The 13,830-nt window shown below is 43.8% G+C and overlaps 1 protein-coding gene across 2 annotated transcripts in view; it reads right to left on the bottom strand.

Moving 5' to 3' along the window:
* Positions 1 to 7,176, bottom strand: part of RGS3 (regulator of G protein signaling 3) — a 173,240-nt gene extending 166,064 nt beyond the window's left edge. For both annotated transcript variants that reach the window (XM_036751250.1, XM_036751253.1), the window contains exon 1: positions 7,017 to 7,176. In XM_036751250.1, the coding sequence (XP_036607145.1) occupies positions 7,017 to 7,101 (85 nt within the window). In that variant the 5' untranslated portion in view covers positions 7,102 to 7,176. The remainder of the gene's footprint in view (positions 1 to 7,016) is intronic.
* Positions 7,177 to 13,830: the final 6,654 nt, after the last annotated feature.

The following is a 13,830-nucleotide window of genomic DNA, read 5'->3' on the forward strand; positions in this document are numbered from 1 at the left end:
ATGATGCAACATTGTGTCACATAACCATACGGTATCATATTATAAACAAATCATTACACACACATATTCCTACCAATGCATGATGGGCTTCCCAACAATAACTTGCATTTTGGGTGTGTATTTGGAAAATAATGTAGTCACTACGACTTTAACTGTTACACAACAGATTGTGTTTGTCCTTCGTTCTCAAAGAGGACCATGCCGTCAAGGAAATGATGACGTGACCTGCAGTTGACTTTGAGTAAGGGAGGGCTGTGCAAGGTCAGCAGCCTCACTTTCTTCTGCAAAGCCATCTGAGTCCAGTGGCCTGATATTCATCAGGATGACTTGGAATGGCCCAGGATGCACTGAGTGACCCTGGCCCTTTTAGACTAAGGTCTTTTCAGGTTCTCACTAAGAGTGAGGTAATGCCTACTCAATGAATAGGCCTCTTTAAGAAGTGAGTCAAGGGATGGCCCCTTTAATTAACAAAAAAAAAAAAATCAAACTGGGAGGGGAGGACCCTCAAGGTTTCTGGCCAAAAGAGAAACAGTTACTAACACAACAGATGAAACATGCACAAATGGTTTTTCAAAATTTTCTTATCTTCTTTCTTTATGCTTCCACTGCCCCCTTATTTTTATTCAACACCCCCTCAATTGCACCCAAGGCTACTACCACCCCCCTGAATCATTCCAGCAACCCCCAGGGGGCCGTATTGTCCACTTTGGTAACCTGTGCTAGAACATATAGGTTCTTTTCTTTTTTCCCTAATCATTCATTATTTGAATCCCTCCTCTAATAAAAGCAGTGTAACCAGGAGGCTCAAACAGGGATAAATAATACTATAACTCCCTACCCTCAAGGAGCATACAATCTAATGGAGGAGCTCACAGAGTTCTGTAGTTTTTGCTCCAAAATTGCCAGTTTAGGAACATTTTACAAATTGTGCCAACAGTAATTCTATATTTTAAAACCCTTCTCTATGTTTATATGTCATAATGATACGCATCATAACGATACGATAATATATGTCATATGTTTAATGATGACATCACGCAATTTATTAGAAAAGGACCTCACTTTTAAAATGACTATTTTTCTACTATCAAATATATTTTTCAAAGAAAACCAGTCATATGACAAATATAGTCATTTCAATACAATACAGTACAATGAAGAAATTAACTATTTTGTTTCCATTTACTTATTTATTTTTCCTATAAAATTGACATTTCTGGGAAACAAAGTCTACCACTCATTATATTGTGAAAGGGTTAATCTAGGCCTACTAAAAATCTTCATCATCGAAAAGAATTCATTAAATGCTTATATATACTTGATGAGAGGCAGTATAGCATAACTAATAGATAACCAGCCACAGAGTCAGGAAGACCTGAGTTCAAGTTTTACCTTTGACACAAACTGACTATCTCAGTACCCCCGGGTAATATTCTACGTAACTGGCAGAGAAGGTGCCAATCTGTACTGGCAAAAGAAAGTATCTAAAAACGTCCTACATGGACGAACCCATAGATTCAGTTTAAAAGAAAAAACACACTTGGCAGTGTGTTAGATCAAGAAGGACACGGTGGCTGTGCCAGAGAAGTCCAGAGCTATTCAGGTTAGAACAGGGCAGTTCAGGGTCTCTTGCCCACTAGGGCCATCAGTGTACATCTGCTTGGGATATTTGCCTTTTAGAGATCCTCAGAGCTAGGTTACTATGAAAGGTAGTACAGTTTCTGACTAGATGGAAAATGACCCTCTGGCTCTGCTCTATCCCATTAGGACAATCACAACTTCTAGCTGAAGCCAATCCCACTGGCCAGCCTATTTCAATAATGTACAATCCTATGATGTCAGTCACTATACATTTATTATGCGCCTACTATGTGCCAGGCAATGTGCTGTCTTTGTTTACCTCCAGCAATCAGTTTATGCCCTACACCAGTGGTTCTCAAACCACTTTTTGGTCTCAAGATCCTTTTACACTATTAAATACTATTGAGGACCCCACAGAACTTTTATTTATATTTACCATGTTAAAGATTAAAATATCTTAGTAGTATTAAGCAAAGAGTTTTGACCACAGAAACTCCTCGAAAGGGGACCACACTTTGAGAACCTCTGCCCTGCACTAAAATGGGGCACCTCTTCAATCTGAGAACACACCAATTCCCCAGATCCAGAAGAAGGAGTCAGCATATAGACCTTTCAACCACCCTCCAAGTGGATTATTATTCCCAAAGCCTCTGCTTCCAGACAAGCCACTGACAGTGAAGAGTACCTCGGTGAAAACTGATGCCCAAGGTCACTTTTCAGGATATTTCAAACTTAGATATCAAAGAGAAAGCAAACCCTTCTCTTCAGCATCCATCAATATATTTTGCTCTGGTGCTTCTGACAAGGCTACTATATCCCTAGGCAACAAAACTGGCTCCACACAGTGACCGGCAGGACTGGAGTTAGATGCTGAGGACTCAGAATCCCTTCTACTCATATATGTCCTCCATCTCCTGAATCTATTATTGCTTAATAGGGCTGAATGCTCCTCACTAAACTCCAGAAGTCAAGCCATGCACCCATTCCAGGGCTTAGTTCTCTGTTTAGGGACTTCGAAGGGCCTCAAGATCTCTATGAGACCTGACTGAAGAAAAAGAGCAAGTTTACCCTGGAGAAGATATAGGAGGGGCATGTGAACCCACTTCAGGAATTTGAAGAGGATTCAACTTGTTCTACTTGGTCACTGGGAACAGAACTGGGAGCAGATTCAAGTTGCAGAGAGAAATTTAGGCTTAACGTAAGGAAAAGCTTATTAGCAAGAAGAACCATTTAGAAATGGGATGGAATGGGCTGGCTGTGTGTGGTAGAGGAGCTTCCTTTTCTGGTACTGGCTACTGAGGTCCCTTCCAACTCCACAGCTCTGCACGTGCCTATCTGTGTTGTTTCTCTCCTCTTTCACCACTGGATAGATGGAAAAGGGACAAGTTATCCCCACATCCTCCCTGCAAATGTCCAATTGCCCTCTGAAGGAATTCAGCCCTACTGCTGGCAGCCACGGAGTTTTTTCAACCGGCCGTTGCCCCTAGTTGTTTTGTTTTGGTTTTTAGCTCCAAGCCCTACAGCCAGTGGTGGGAATGCACCTCAGTATTTTACCAATCTTAATCTGCCTGGCCTCAGCTAGCCCCTTCCCCTGCCTGGGATGGTCCCCAAACCAGCTGGGCACAAACAAAGACCCACACCCACCCCCCATCCCGGGTGATCTATAGCTTGAAAGACAGAATCAGCAGACTGTGCCTCCCTAGCCACCTATTCCCCCCAATCTAGGGAATGGCAGGAAATCCCCCAATTGAGTCAGGAAACTCTGCATTTTTTTTTCATCTCTTTTAACCCTAAACTTCCCATGAACTGCCAAGCTAATAAGGAACATTCTGTATAGCAAATCTGAACTTTGTGCTATTATTCCAGCCAAGTGAGGCGGAACCAACCAGATTTGGTACTAATGGAAGGACAGCAGTTGATTCTCAACAGTTCAGAATGCCTGGGTGTGTACAATTCTGAGCCCCTTCCATGGGAAGAAACTCAGGAGCCGCTGAGAGGGACTGACCTAGAGGGTGCTGCTAATGAAACCCGGAGCAAGCCACCTGTCTCGAGGCCTGGGGATCAGAAATGGGAAAAGGTTCACTTTCAAGGGCAAATGGGCCCCATGAGACACAGACTCAGGCTTCTGACTGCTCCCTTCTGGGAGCCAATGTGGGTACCCCAGACTCAGGAAAGCACTCACCAAAGCTTGTGAGGTAGAAAGATGAGTCCCAGTGGGCATCTCTACTACAGAGGGAGACTCGGTGGAAGTTGTCTGGCTCCATGGTTGTTCCTCCTCCTAAGGAGTCTGTAATTGGAGTCCTCTGTGTTGTTCTCCAGTAACCTAAGCAGCCGTTAAATCACTCCCCCCTCCACCTCCAGCATACACACAGCAGTGTTTCTGGGGAAGGCAGGGCAGCTGTAACCGCCATTCATTTGAATGGGGTACAAGGGGTCCAAAATGTGATTGGCCATGACGTTGTTTGAATAGTGATGATTTCTACCTGACTGAGCAAACAAGTTCCCACCCAGCCCCGAGAGAAGGGGGAGGAGCCATGCCCCCTCTGAACCGCACAAATATGCTGCTCCCTCCCCTCGAGGCACCTGTTCAGAGCTCAGCACCTGTGAAAAGGCCACACCCAGGGGCTGGAACTGCCAAAACAGCTGGCTTTCCCAGTTCATTAACCAGGTCCATGACTCCCTGAACTGCCTCTAGTCAATCCTTCCTACCTCAAGGGGGCTGGGAATGTCAGTTGAATTAAGTGGCCACAGTGAGATTGCTAGGAACCTTTCTTCATTCCTTAAGACGTTCATTCCTTCCTCTCTATTAAAACAAAACACATATTGAGGAAGCTCCACACCTCTGCTGGATGGTAAGCGATTAGCTAATGGTTATGATGTTCTTTGAAGCTCAGACTTATAATTATTCCTGATGCTAAAAAAGGAAGGGTGAGTGAAGAAAAGAATAAACTTTCCAAAAAGTTAGGTTTATGGAAATAGTTATCAAGTCAGGATTAAAGAAATTCTCACAATGCACAATGACCCTTTCTAACCCTCATCAGTTTCCATTTTTGGTAAATTCTTGCAAAATGACAACAAACAGTGGCTCCTTTTAGAAAATGAGAGGGGTTTTAATACCTCAAGCACCTGTTAGCAGGTATCCATGACAGCATCAAAGACTGTCAGAATTGAAGCAGAGGAGTAGAGCACAACGAAAACATCCTCTTTCCCCCATTCCTTGGAGTGAAGAAACTAAAATGAGAAGGACATACCCTTTGTGAATAAACACTCAAGCTACGGTAACTTCAGGGGGCAATGATCATCTAACTTCAAGTTATGAGAGACTGCTAAAAAAAAAATCAAAGGCTTACCTTCTGAGGATCCCAGGCCTCCTGTTCCCTAAATGTCACTGACAAATGCCTCTCTTTGAGATGGGTCCAAGAAGAGCTCCTCTCAAAAAAAAAAGTCCCAGGCAGCAGAAAATCTGAGACTCACAACTACAGAATTTAAGAGTTGGAAGGGCTCTCAGTGACCATCTAGTCCAACCAATACATGAATGGTATCCCTACTAGAACATCCCTGACTAGTGGTTACTTAGCTCCCTACAAGGAGGAGGGATCCACCATCTCTTGAGGCAGTCCAAGTTTTCAAAACCAAATAAGCCCAACATGGCACTGAAAAGAATAAAGGCCACAGATCATGAGCCTTTCCCACAAGGGGAAAAAAGCAGGGATTCACTAAATTTTGGCATTAAGTATCATATAATCTGGAAGGGTTATCAAGGAATCAAGTGATCTAGCTGCTTACTACCAGATGTTTCATGTATTAGGATCCTCATTTGTTTGTCCTTCATTTTCGAATAGGGCCAAGCTCTAAACACTCCACAGCACCTGCTTCAGCATCCTTCATGGCCGTTGGAACAACTTGTTCTCATCCACACCCTCTGCCAGGAGGAGGAGTCTTCATATGGTTGGGGTAGACACCCCCCAATGCACCCATGGCTTTGAAACCTATCAGTTACCCTAGACCTGGTTTAGTTTGTCTGCCAAAACAGTTTTACTAGGGAGTGGCTGCTGTGCATGCCACAGGTTCTTGGAGCCACAGGTGAGAAATGAGTGCCACCAAAGGTGGATGAGCAGCCCTGAAAAGGGCTCAATAAGCCCTCACACCAGAGGTGCCAGTCCTCCCTGAATACCCCAAACCCCTAGTAAGTATCACAAATTAGAACCCAAGGTTCCCATTTCCTTTTTGTAAGAATTATTCTATAGCCACAGTGTGTGTGTATGTATAATTAGTCTATAGCTATATTACTTGTAGTCCAATGCTCCTACCACTATACGACATACCACTACATGTAAGAAAGTACCTAAATTATATGAAAATTAATAATAATAATAATAGTATTTATATACTGCTTTAAGATTTGCAAAGCCCTTTACACAATAACCTTGTGAGGTAGATGCCATTATTATCTCCGAAATTTTATAGATGAGGAAACTGAGGCACATGAAGGCTAAATGACTTGCCTAGGGCCACACGGATGCTAAGTGCCTGAGGTAGGATTTGAACTCAGGGTCCTCTTGACTTTAAGTCAAGATCCAAAAAAATCTTTAACATGACTGAGGACAACCCACTTTTGCATAGCTCTAGTTGTCAAGGAGTTTTTCCTGACATCAAGCTTAAATTTGCTTCTTCACAACTTCTTTCCACTGCTCCTAGTTCTACCCTCTGAGGCCCAACAGGACAAGTCTGATCCCTCCTCCACATGACAGCCCTTGAAATATTTAAAGACAGCCATCATGTCCCCAAGCTTTCTCTTCTCCAGCCTAAATATTCCTAGTTTCTTTAACCAATTCGAATATGATGCAGATTGAAGGCCCTTCCCCATCTTGGCTAACCTCCTCTGGATAATCTCCAGGTTATCTATGTCCTTCTTAAACCCTGAGGCTGCCTCACTTCTTTTTGTACCCCTGGTACTTGGCAGACAGTAAGTACTCTTTCGTTTATTCACTCATGATGCCCAGAACCGAACAGAATACTCCAGATCTCACCCCATCCCATCAAAGGCAGCCAGTCTAGTCCCATGGACTGTTAGGAGCACAACAAGGCAGAAATCAATGCAGCATTTTCCAGGCTGGGCTGGACCCCACCTGAGGCAGCAACAGTTAGAATGGATATAAGACAGATTAATAGAGAAAGAGCATAGGCTAAAGAATGTAATTTATTTGGGCTCTTACAATTAAGTTTATATGCTAAAACATACATAATGAGATGCAAATTATCCTCAGGTTAAATAGTTGAGTATGCTTTGTAACAACAGGCCTTCAGCTGGAGCAAAAGCAAACTTTGTGAAGTAGAGACTGTGCAAGTCCTACTCTTCTCACCCACCACGGACAAGGCTAGTTTTAAAAGGACCTCTTTTTTATTCAGCATCCCCAGCAAGACAGTAAACATACCTGCACCCTCAACCTGCAAGTGGCTGATCCTCCTCTTGGTGCTCCCCTCCTGCAGGAGAGGAAGTACCTGGCCCTGTCGTTCCATTCTCTTAGGTCCACGTGGCCTTCAGAGAGCTGTTCTTCCTCTCTTTGTTCCAACTGAGCAATCTCTCCAGGAAGAAACTGGAGGCTGCAGCAAAGTTGGCACTGGCGCCAGAAAGACTGCCCAACCTGGAGGAACAGGTGGAATAAAGAGTAGTCATGCACTGTATGACATGATTTAAGGGGGCTACAGATGCTTTCCTCCCCCAGGTGCCACAGGGCATGAAATTCCTCCATTCTCATGAGCTTTTGGCCTTCTCCATATCATCAGCTTTATCTCCAACAGGGGAGACCCAGGCTTCATGAGGGCATGGGGAATTTGAAGAGAGGAAGGTAGAAGAGGGCCCGGAATAAGGAGCCAGGGGTGGTAAAAATCAAGCTGGCTTCTTTTGTCAAGGGTCAGCACTGGTAAAAGGCGTAGCACACTGGCACTCCCAGAATTTCAGTGGGTCCTACAAGAGTAAATTGCCAGTCTGGCTAAATTGGGAGCAGTCCTGTCTAATGATTTTTCTCTCTTCTCTCCTGACTCAAACTACAAGGGCCAGGATCGTTCAGAGACTTGAGGACGCTGTATTGGGAGCCACAGTTCAGCAAGCTCTGGCTCCCCTGAGAGAACAACGGAAAACAGAGGGTCTTCAGATTTTTGTTTCTGTTGTTTGCTTGCCCCTACACACACACACACACACACACACACACACACACACACACACACACACACACACACACACCATCCCAGCTGCTCCCTCAAAGCTACCAACCTCTGTTTATTTGCTCTTTCCCCTAATCCCAAAGGAAGTCACACTGTTTATCTTGCTGGTCTTTAATCCCTAGTGCAGGAGAAACACAAATCTTGCTATTTCCCTGGGAACTGCAATTCTTTACCTCGAGATCCTATTGCTTTTGGCAACCCTATCCCCAGGCAACAGCCAAGAGATCACTCTTCAGGATCCCTAAAGGTCATTCTGATTCCAAACCAACATCCTGTCACCACTCAATTAAAAGACACCCAATGGTGTCCGTGCTCACCTGGCAGCAAGAAGCCTGCACAGCCCTGGAGAGATTTGTGTATGGGTAAAGTCCTGCAGCAAGGTGATGCAGTGGATAGAGGGCCAAGCCTGGAGTCAGGAAGACCTAAGTTCAAAACCAGCCTCAGACACTCACTAGCTATATGACCCTGGGCAAGTAACAACCCTGTTTGCCTCAGTTTTCTCATCTGTAAAATGAGCTGGAGAAGGAAATGGCAAACCACTCCTATATCTCTGCCAAGAAAACCCCAAATGGGGTCGCAAAGAGTCAGACGAACTGAAAGACTGAACAACGGCAAGAGCTCCTGCCCTCAGAGGTTTTATAAGCTCCCTTTTCTCCCGAGGTTAGACAGGCGATTAAAAGGAGAAAGAGAATCATAGGCCCAAAGCTGCGTGAGAGCAGATCAGGCTCCAGTGCTGCAGGGCCTGGGCGGCCAGACAGGTGCTGCCATAGCACCACTGCCCTGGCTAGGTACCCAACCAAGGCCAATCTGAGCCCAGAAATCACTACAGCTAGCCGGTCTTCCCCTGGGGGAAAGGAGCAGCAATTAAGGACCCTGGGAGGGATCTTGGAGGGTCTTTTTATTTAGGGGTCCAGTGCCAGATGGTTCTTGACTACTATACCTACTTCATAAATGCAGTAACAGAAGACCAGAGAAGGGCAGGAGACAAACTCACATCATACAGTAAGTAACTGAAGAAAAATTAGAACTTGAGATTCCTAATTCCTCACCTGTAAGAATTATTCTGTAGTTATAAATATCATATGTATCACATGTGTTATATATACATACATGTGTGTATGCATTTATATACGTGTGTACTTATATAATCATTAATCTATTAGTCTGTAACTATTACCTCTAGTCTAGGGCTCCTACAACTATTACCATTCTATAGAAATGCATCTAAATTATATGGGAATTACTACAAAATATTTTCTCTTATCTCCACACCCCAACTTTAAGTCAAAATTCAAACATATTTTTATAATATAACTGTGGATTTGAAGGAAAAAAGTAGCTCCCATTGGGTTCAAATCTTCAAACTTCAAATAGAAGAACTTAGCAAACCCGAGACCAAGAAAAATAAATCCTACATTAAATACTAAACTCAGAGAAGGGCCAGAATTTTCTTTTTTTTTATTTAATATATATTTAGTTTTCAGCGTTGATTTTCACAAGAGTTTGAATTACAAATTTTCTCCCCATTTCTACCCTCCCCCCTACTCCAAGATGGCATATATTCTGGTTGCCCTGTTCCCCAGTCAGCCCTCCCTTCTGTCATCCCACTCCCCTTCCATCCCCTTTTCCCTTCCTTTCTTGTAGGGCAACATAAATTTCTACGCCCCATTGCCTGTGTATCTTATTTTCTAGTTGCATGAAAAAACTTTTTTTTGTTTGTTTTTGAACATCTGTTTTTAAAACTTTGAGTTCCAAATTCTCTCCCCTCTTCCCTTCCCACCCACCCTCCCTAAGAAGTCAAGCAATTCAACATAGGCCACATGCGTATCATTATGTATAACCCTTCCACAATACTCATGTTGTGAAAGACTAACTATATTTTGCTCCTTCCTAACCTATCCTTCTTTATTGAATTTTCTCTCTTGACCCTGTCCCTTTTTGAAAGTGTTTGTTTTTGATTACCTCCTCCCCCATCTGCCCTCTCTTCTATCATCCCCCCTTTTTTTATCTTCTTCCTCCTTTTTTCCTGTGGGGTAAGATACCTAATTGAGTATGTATGGTATTCCCTCCTCAGGTCAAATCTGATGACAGCAAGATTCACTCATTCCCCCTCACCTGCCTTCTCTTCTCTTCCTACAGAACTGCTTTTTCTTGCCACTTTTACGCGAGATAGTTTATCCCATTCTATCTCTCCCTATCTCCCTCTCTCAATATATTCCTCTCTCACCCGTTAATTTGATTTTATTTCTTTTAGATATCTTCCCTTCATCTTCAACTCACCCTGTGCCCACCTTCTCTCTCTCTCTCTCTCTCTCTCTCTCTCTCTCTCTCTATATATATATATATATATATATATATATATATATATATATATATATATATATATATACATGTATACACACACACACACACACATATATATATGCATATTCCCTTCAGCTACCCTAATACTGAGGTCTCATGAATCATACACGTCATCTTTCCATGTAGGAATGTAAACAAAACCGTTCAACTTTAGTAGGTCCCTTGCAATTTCTTTTTCTTGTTCTTTTTTTTGATTACCTTTTCATGCTTCTCTTGATTCTTGTGTTTGAAAGTCAAACTTTCTATTCAGCTCTGGTCTTTTCACTGAGAAAGTTTGAAAGTCCTCTATTTTATTGAAAATTCATATTTTGCCTTGGAGAATGATACTCAGTTTTGCTGGGTAGGTGATTCTTGGTTTTAATCCTAGCTCCATTGACCTCCAGAATATCATATTCTAAGTCCTTCGATCTCTTAATGTAGAAGCTGCTAGATCTTGGATTATTCTGATTGTGTTTCCACAATATTCAAATTGTTTCTTTCTGGCTGCTTGCAATATTTTCTCCTTGATCTGGGAGCTCTGGAATTTGGCAACAATATTCCTAGGAGATTTCTTTTTGGGATCTATTTGAGGAGGCGATCTGTGGATTCTTTCAATTTCTATTTTGCCCTGTGGCTCTAGAATATCAGGGCAGTTCTCCTTGACAATTTCTTGAAAGATGATATCTAGGCTCTTTTTTTAATCATGGCTTTCAGGTAGTCCAATAATTTTTAAATTATCTCTCCTGGATCTATTTTCCAGGTCAGTGGTTTTTCCAATGAGATATTTCCCATTGTCTTCCATTTTTTCATTCCTTTGGTTCTGTTTTATAATATCTTGATTTCTCATAAAGTCACTAACTTCCACTTACTCCAATCTAATTTTTAAAGTAGCATTTTCTTCAGTGGTCTTTTGGACCTCCTTTTCCATTTGGCTAATTCTGCCTTTCAAGGCATTCGTCTCCTCATTGGCTTTTTGGAGCTCTTTCGCCATTTGAGTTAGTCTATTTTTTAAGGTGTTGTTTTCTTCAGTATATTTTTCAGTATTTTTTGCGATCTCCTTTAGCAAGTCATTGACTTGTTTTTCATGGTTTTCTCGCATCCTTCTCATTTCTCTTCCCAATTTTTCCTCTACTTCTCTAACTTGCTTTTCCAAATCCTTTTTGAGCTCTTCCATGGCCTGAGAACAGTTCACGTGTTTCTTGGAGGTTTTTGTTGTAGGCTCTATGACTTTGTTGACTTCTTCTAGCTGTATGTTTTGGTCTTCAATGCCAGAGTCTGAGACTGAACCTGGGTGTGTTTTCGCTGCCTGGCCATGTTCCCAGCCAACTAACTTGACCCTTGAGTTTTTCAGTGGGGTATGACTGCTTGTAGACTAAAGAGTTCTATGTTCCAAGCTTGGGCGGATGCGCTGCCACACCAGCACTCCTCCTTCCCCAAGAACCCCCAACCCGAACTGGACTTAGATCTTCAGCAGGCTCTTCACTCCTGCTGTGATCTGCCACTTAATTCCTCCCACCAGGTGGGCCTGGGGCCAGAAGCAACTGCAGCTCTAGTTCTGTAGCTGCCCCACCTCCGCTGGGGGGCGGTGGGAGGGCGGAGACGGTGGCCTAAGCGCGAACTCCTTCTACTCCTGCAGCTTTTCCCACTAACCTTCTCTGTTGTCTTTGGTGTTTGTGGGTTGAGAAGTCTGGTAACTCCTGCAGCTCACTGATTCAGGGCGCTAGGGCACACTCCGCCTGGCTCCTGGTCTGGTTGGTCCGCGCCACTCATGCTGGGCTCTGCTCCGCTCCACTCTGCTCCGCTCCCAGCTCCGTGCAGGATAGACCTCACCCAGAGACCATCCAGGCTGTCCTGGGTTGGAGCCCTGCTTCCCTCTGCTATTTTGTTGGTTCTGCAGTTCTAGAATTGGTTCAGAGCCATTTTTTATAGGTTTTTGGAGGGACTTGGCGGGGAGTTCATGCTAGTCCCTGCTTTCCAGCTGCCATCTTGGCTCCACCCCCAAGGGCCAGAATTTTCAAAGACCTTACCTCCTACAATGGCTTTAGAGAGGCCAGGACGATCTATGAAGAGGCAAAACAATGTAGAAAAAACATGTAACCCTTATGTCAGAAGCACTGACAATATGGGGCAGCTATGTGGCTCAGTAGATGGGCAGTGGAATGCATGGTGTGGAATCAGGAAGACCTGAGTTCAAATTCAGATCTTTACTAGCTGTGTAACCCTGGGCAAGTCACTTAACCCATTTGCCTCAGTTTCCTTATCTGTAAAATGAGCTGGAGGAGAAAATGGCAAACTACTCCAGTATCTTTATCAAGAAAACTCCCCAGAAAGGCGTCGCAAAGTTGGGACATGAATGGGGAAAAAAAAAAGACCATTTCTGGTGAACCTGGTATTCCTTTAAGGTTCTTTAGGCAGCTAGGTGACTCAGTGGATGTAGCGGTAGGCCTGGAGTCAGGAAGACCTGCATTCAAATCCTACCTTAGACACTTGCTATATGACCCAGGGCAAGTCATTTAATCTCTGTTTGCCTTCATCCAATGGAGAAGGAAATAGCAAACCATTCCAGCTTCTTTGCCAAGAAAACCCCATATTGGGTCACAGAGTTAGACACAACTAACTGAAACACAACAACAGCATCTTCTGGAACAATTAAAGTTGAAGGCGGCTGGGTGGCACAATAGACTGCCGGGGCCTGGAGCCAGGAAGATTTGTCTTCCTGAGTTTAAATCTGGCCTCAAACTGTAGCTGTGCGGCTCTGGGCAAATCACTTCACCTGTCTGCCTCGGCTTCCTCATCTGTAAAATGAGCTGGAGAAGGAAATGGAAAACCACTCCAGTGTCTTTGCCAAGAAAACCCCAAATGGGGTCAGAAAGAGTTAGACACGACTGAAAAATGAACAACAGCAGCAATTGACAATACGGATCCAGGTATACTTTGGGGACCTCTAAATTTCTTGAGCTCCTTTGCCCCCACCAAGGCAGAACCCAAAGGGGGTCGGTCATCAGATACTCTTACAAGTGCCCAAGTTCACAAGACATCAAAAATAGAACCAATTTTATTTACACAGGAAGGACAGAGAACTCACACCCAAGTCCATATCAAGGTCAGAGCCCTTTCCCCCATCCCAGAAATCAGTACAGTTGATATACCTCGTAGTGCTTGCCTTGGAGGAGAAGCCAAGGTTGTACCTCCTATTGCTCACCCTGATACCTCCACTCTTGGCAGGCATCCAGCACTCCACCTTACCCCTTTCATCACTCCCACCCACAACTGGCCTTGCTGTCTTCCTCATCAGCGTTGCTGGGCTCAAACCTGCTTGGTAAGCACACTGCCTGGAATCCCAGCTGACAGTTTCATACCTCTAGGGCCGGAATGATTTTCAGCTCGACTCATTTCGTCCTTTTATAGTAGGTCCCACTAGCTTATAAACAAAGGCCCTCTTCAAGGCTCTGTTTCCCATTCATCTCCAAGTTAAGGTTAATCCGTCCCATTTATCTCCTACCTCCCCCAGTAGCCCAAGCAGTATGATCCCCCCCGACTGGTTTCAGTACCTCTCACTGAGTCTTGTGAAGTGAAAAGTAGCTCTCTTTCCATATGCCAGTCCACTCCTGTCTTCCTCCAGGAAAAGCAGATCCAGACCATACAAGTTAACCCAGAGCTCTGGAAAAGAAAGCAGGGAGG

Source organism: Trichosurus vulpecula, chromosome 3 (assembly GCF_011100635.1).
Source record: "Trichosurus vulpecula isolate mTriVul1 chromosome 3, mTriVul1.pri, whole genome shotgun sequence".
NCBI classification, from domain to species: domain Eukaryota; kingdom Metazoa; phylum Chordata; class Mammalia; order Diprotodontia; family Phalangeridae; genus Trichosurus; species Trichosurus vulpecula.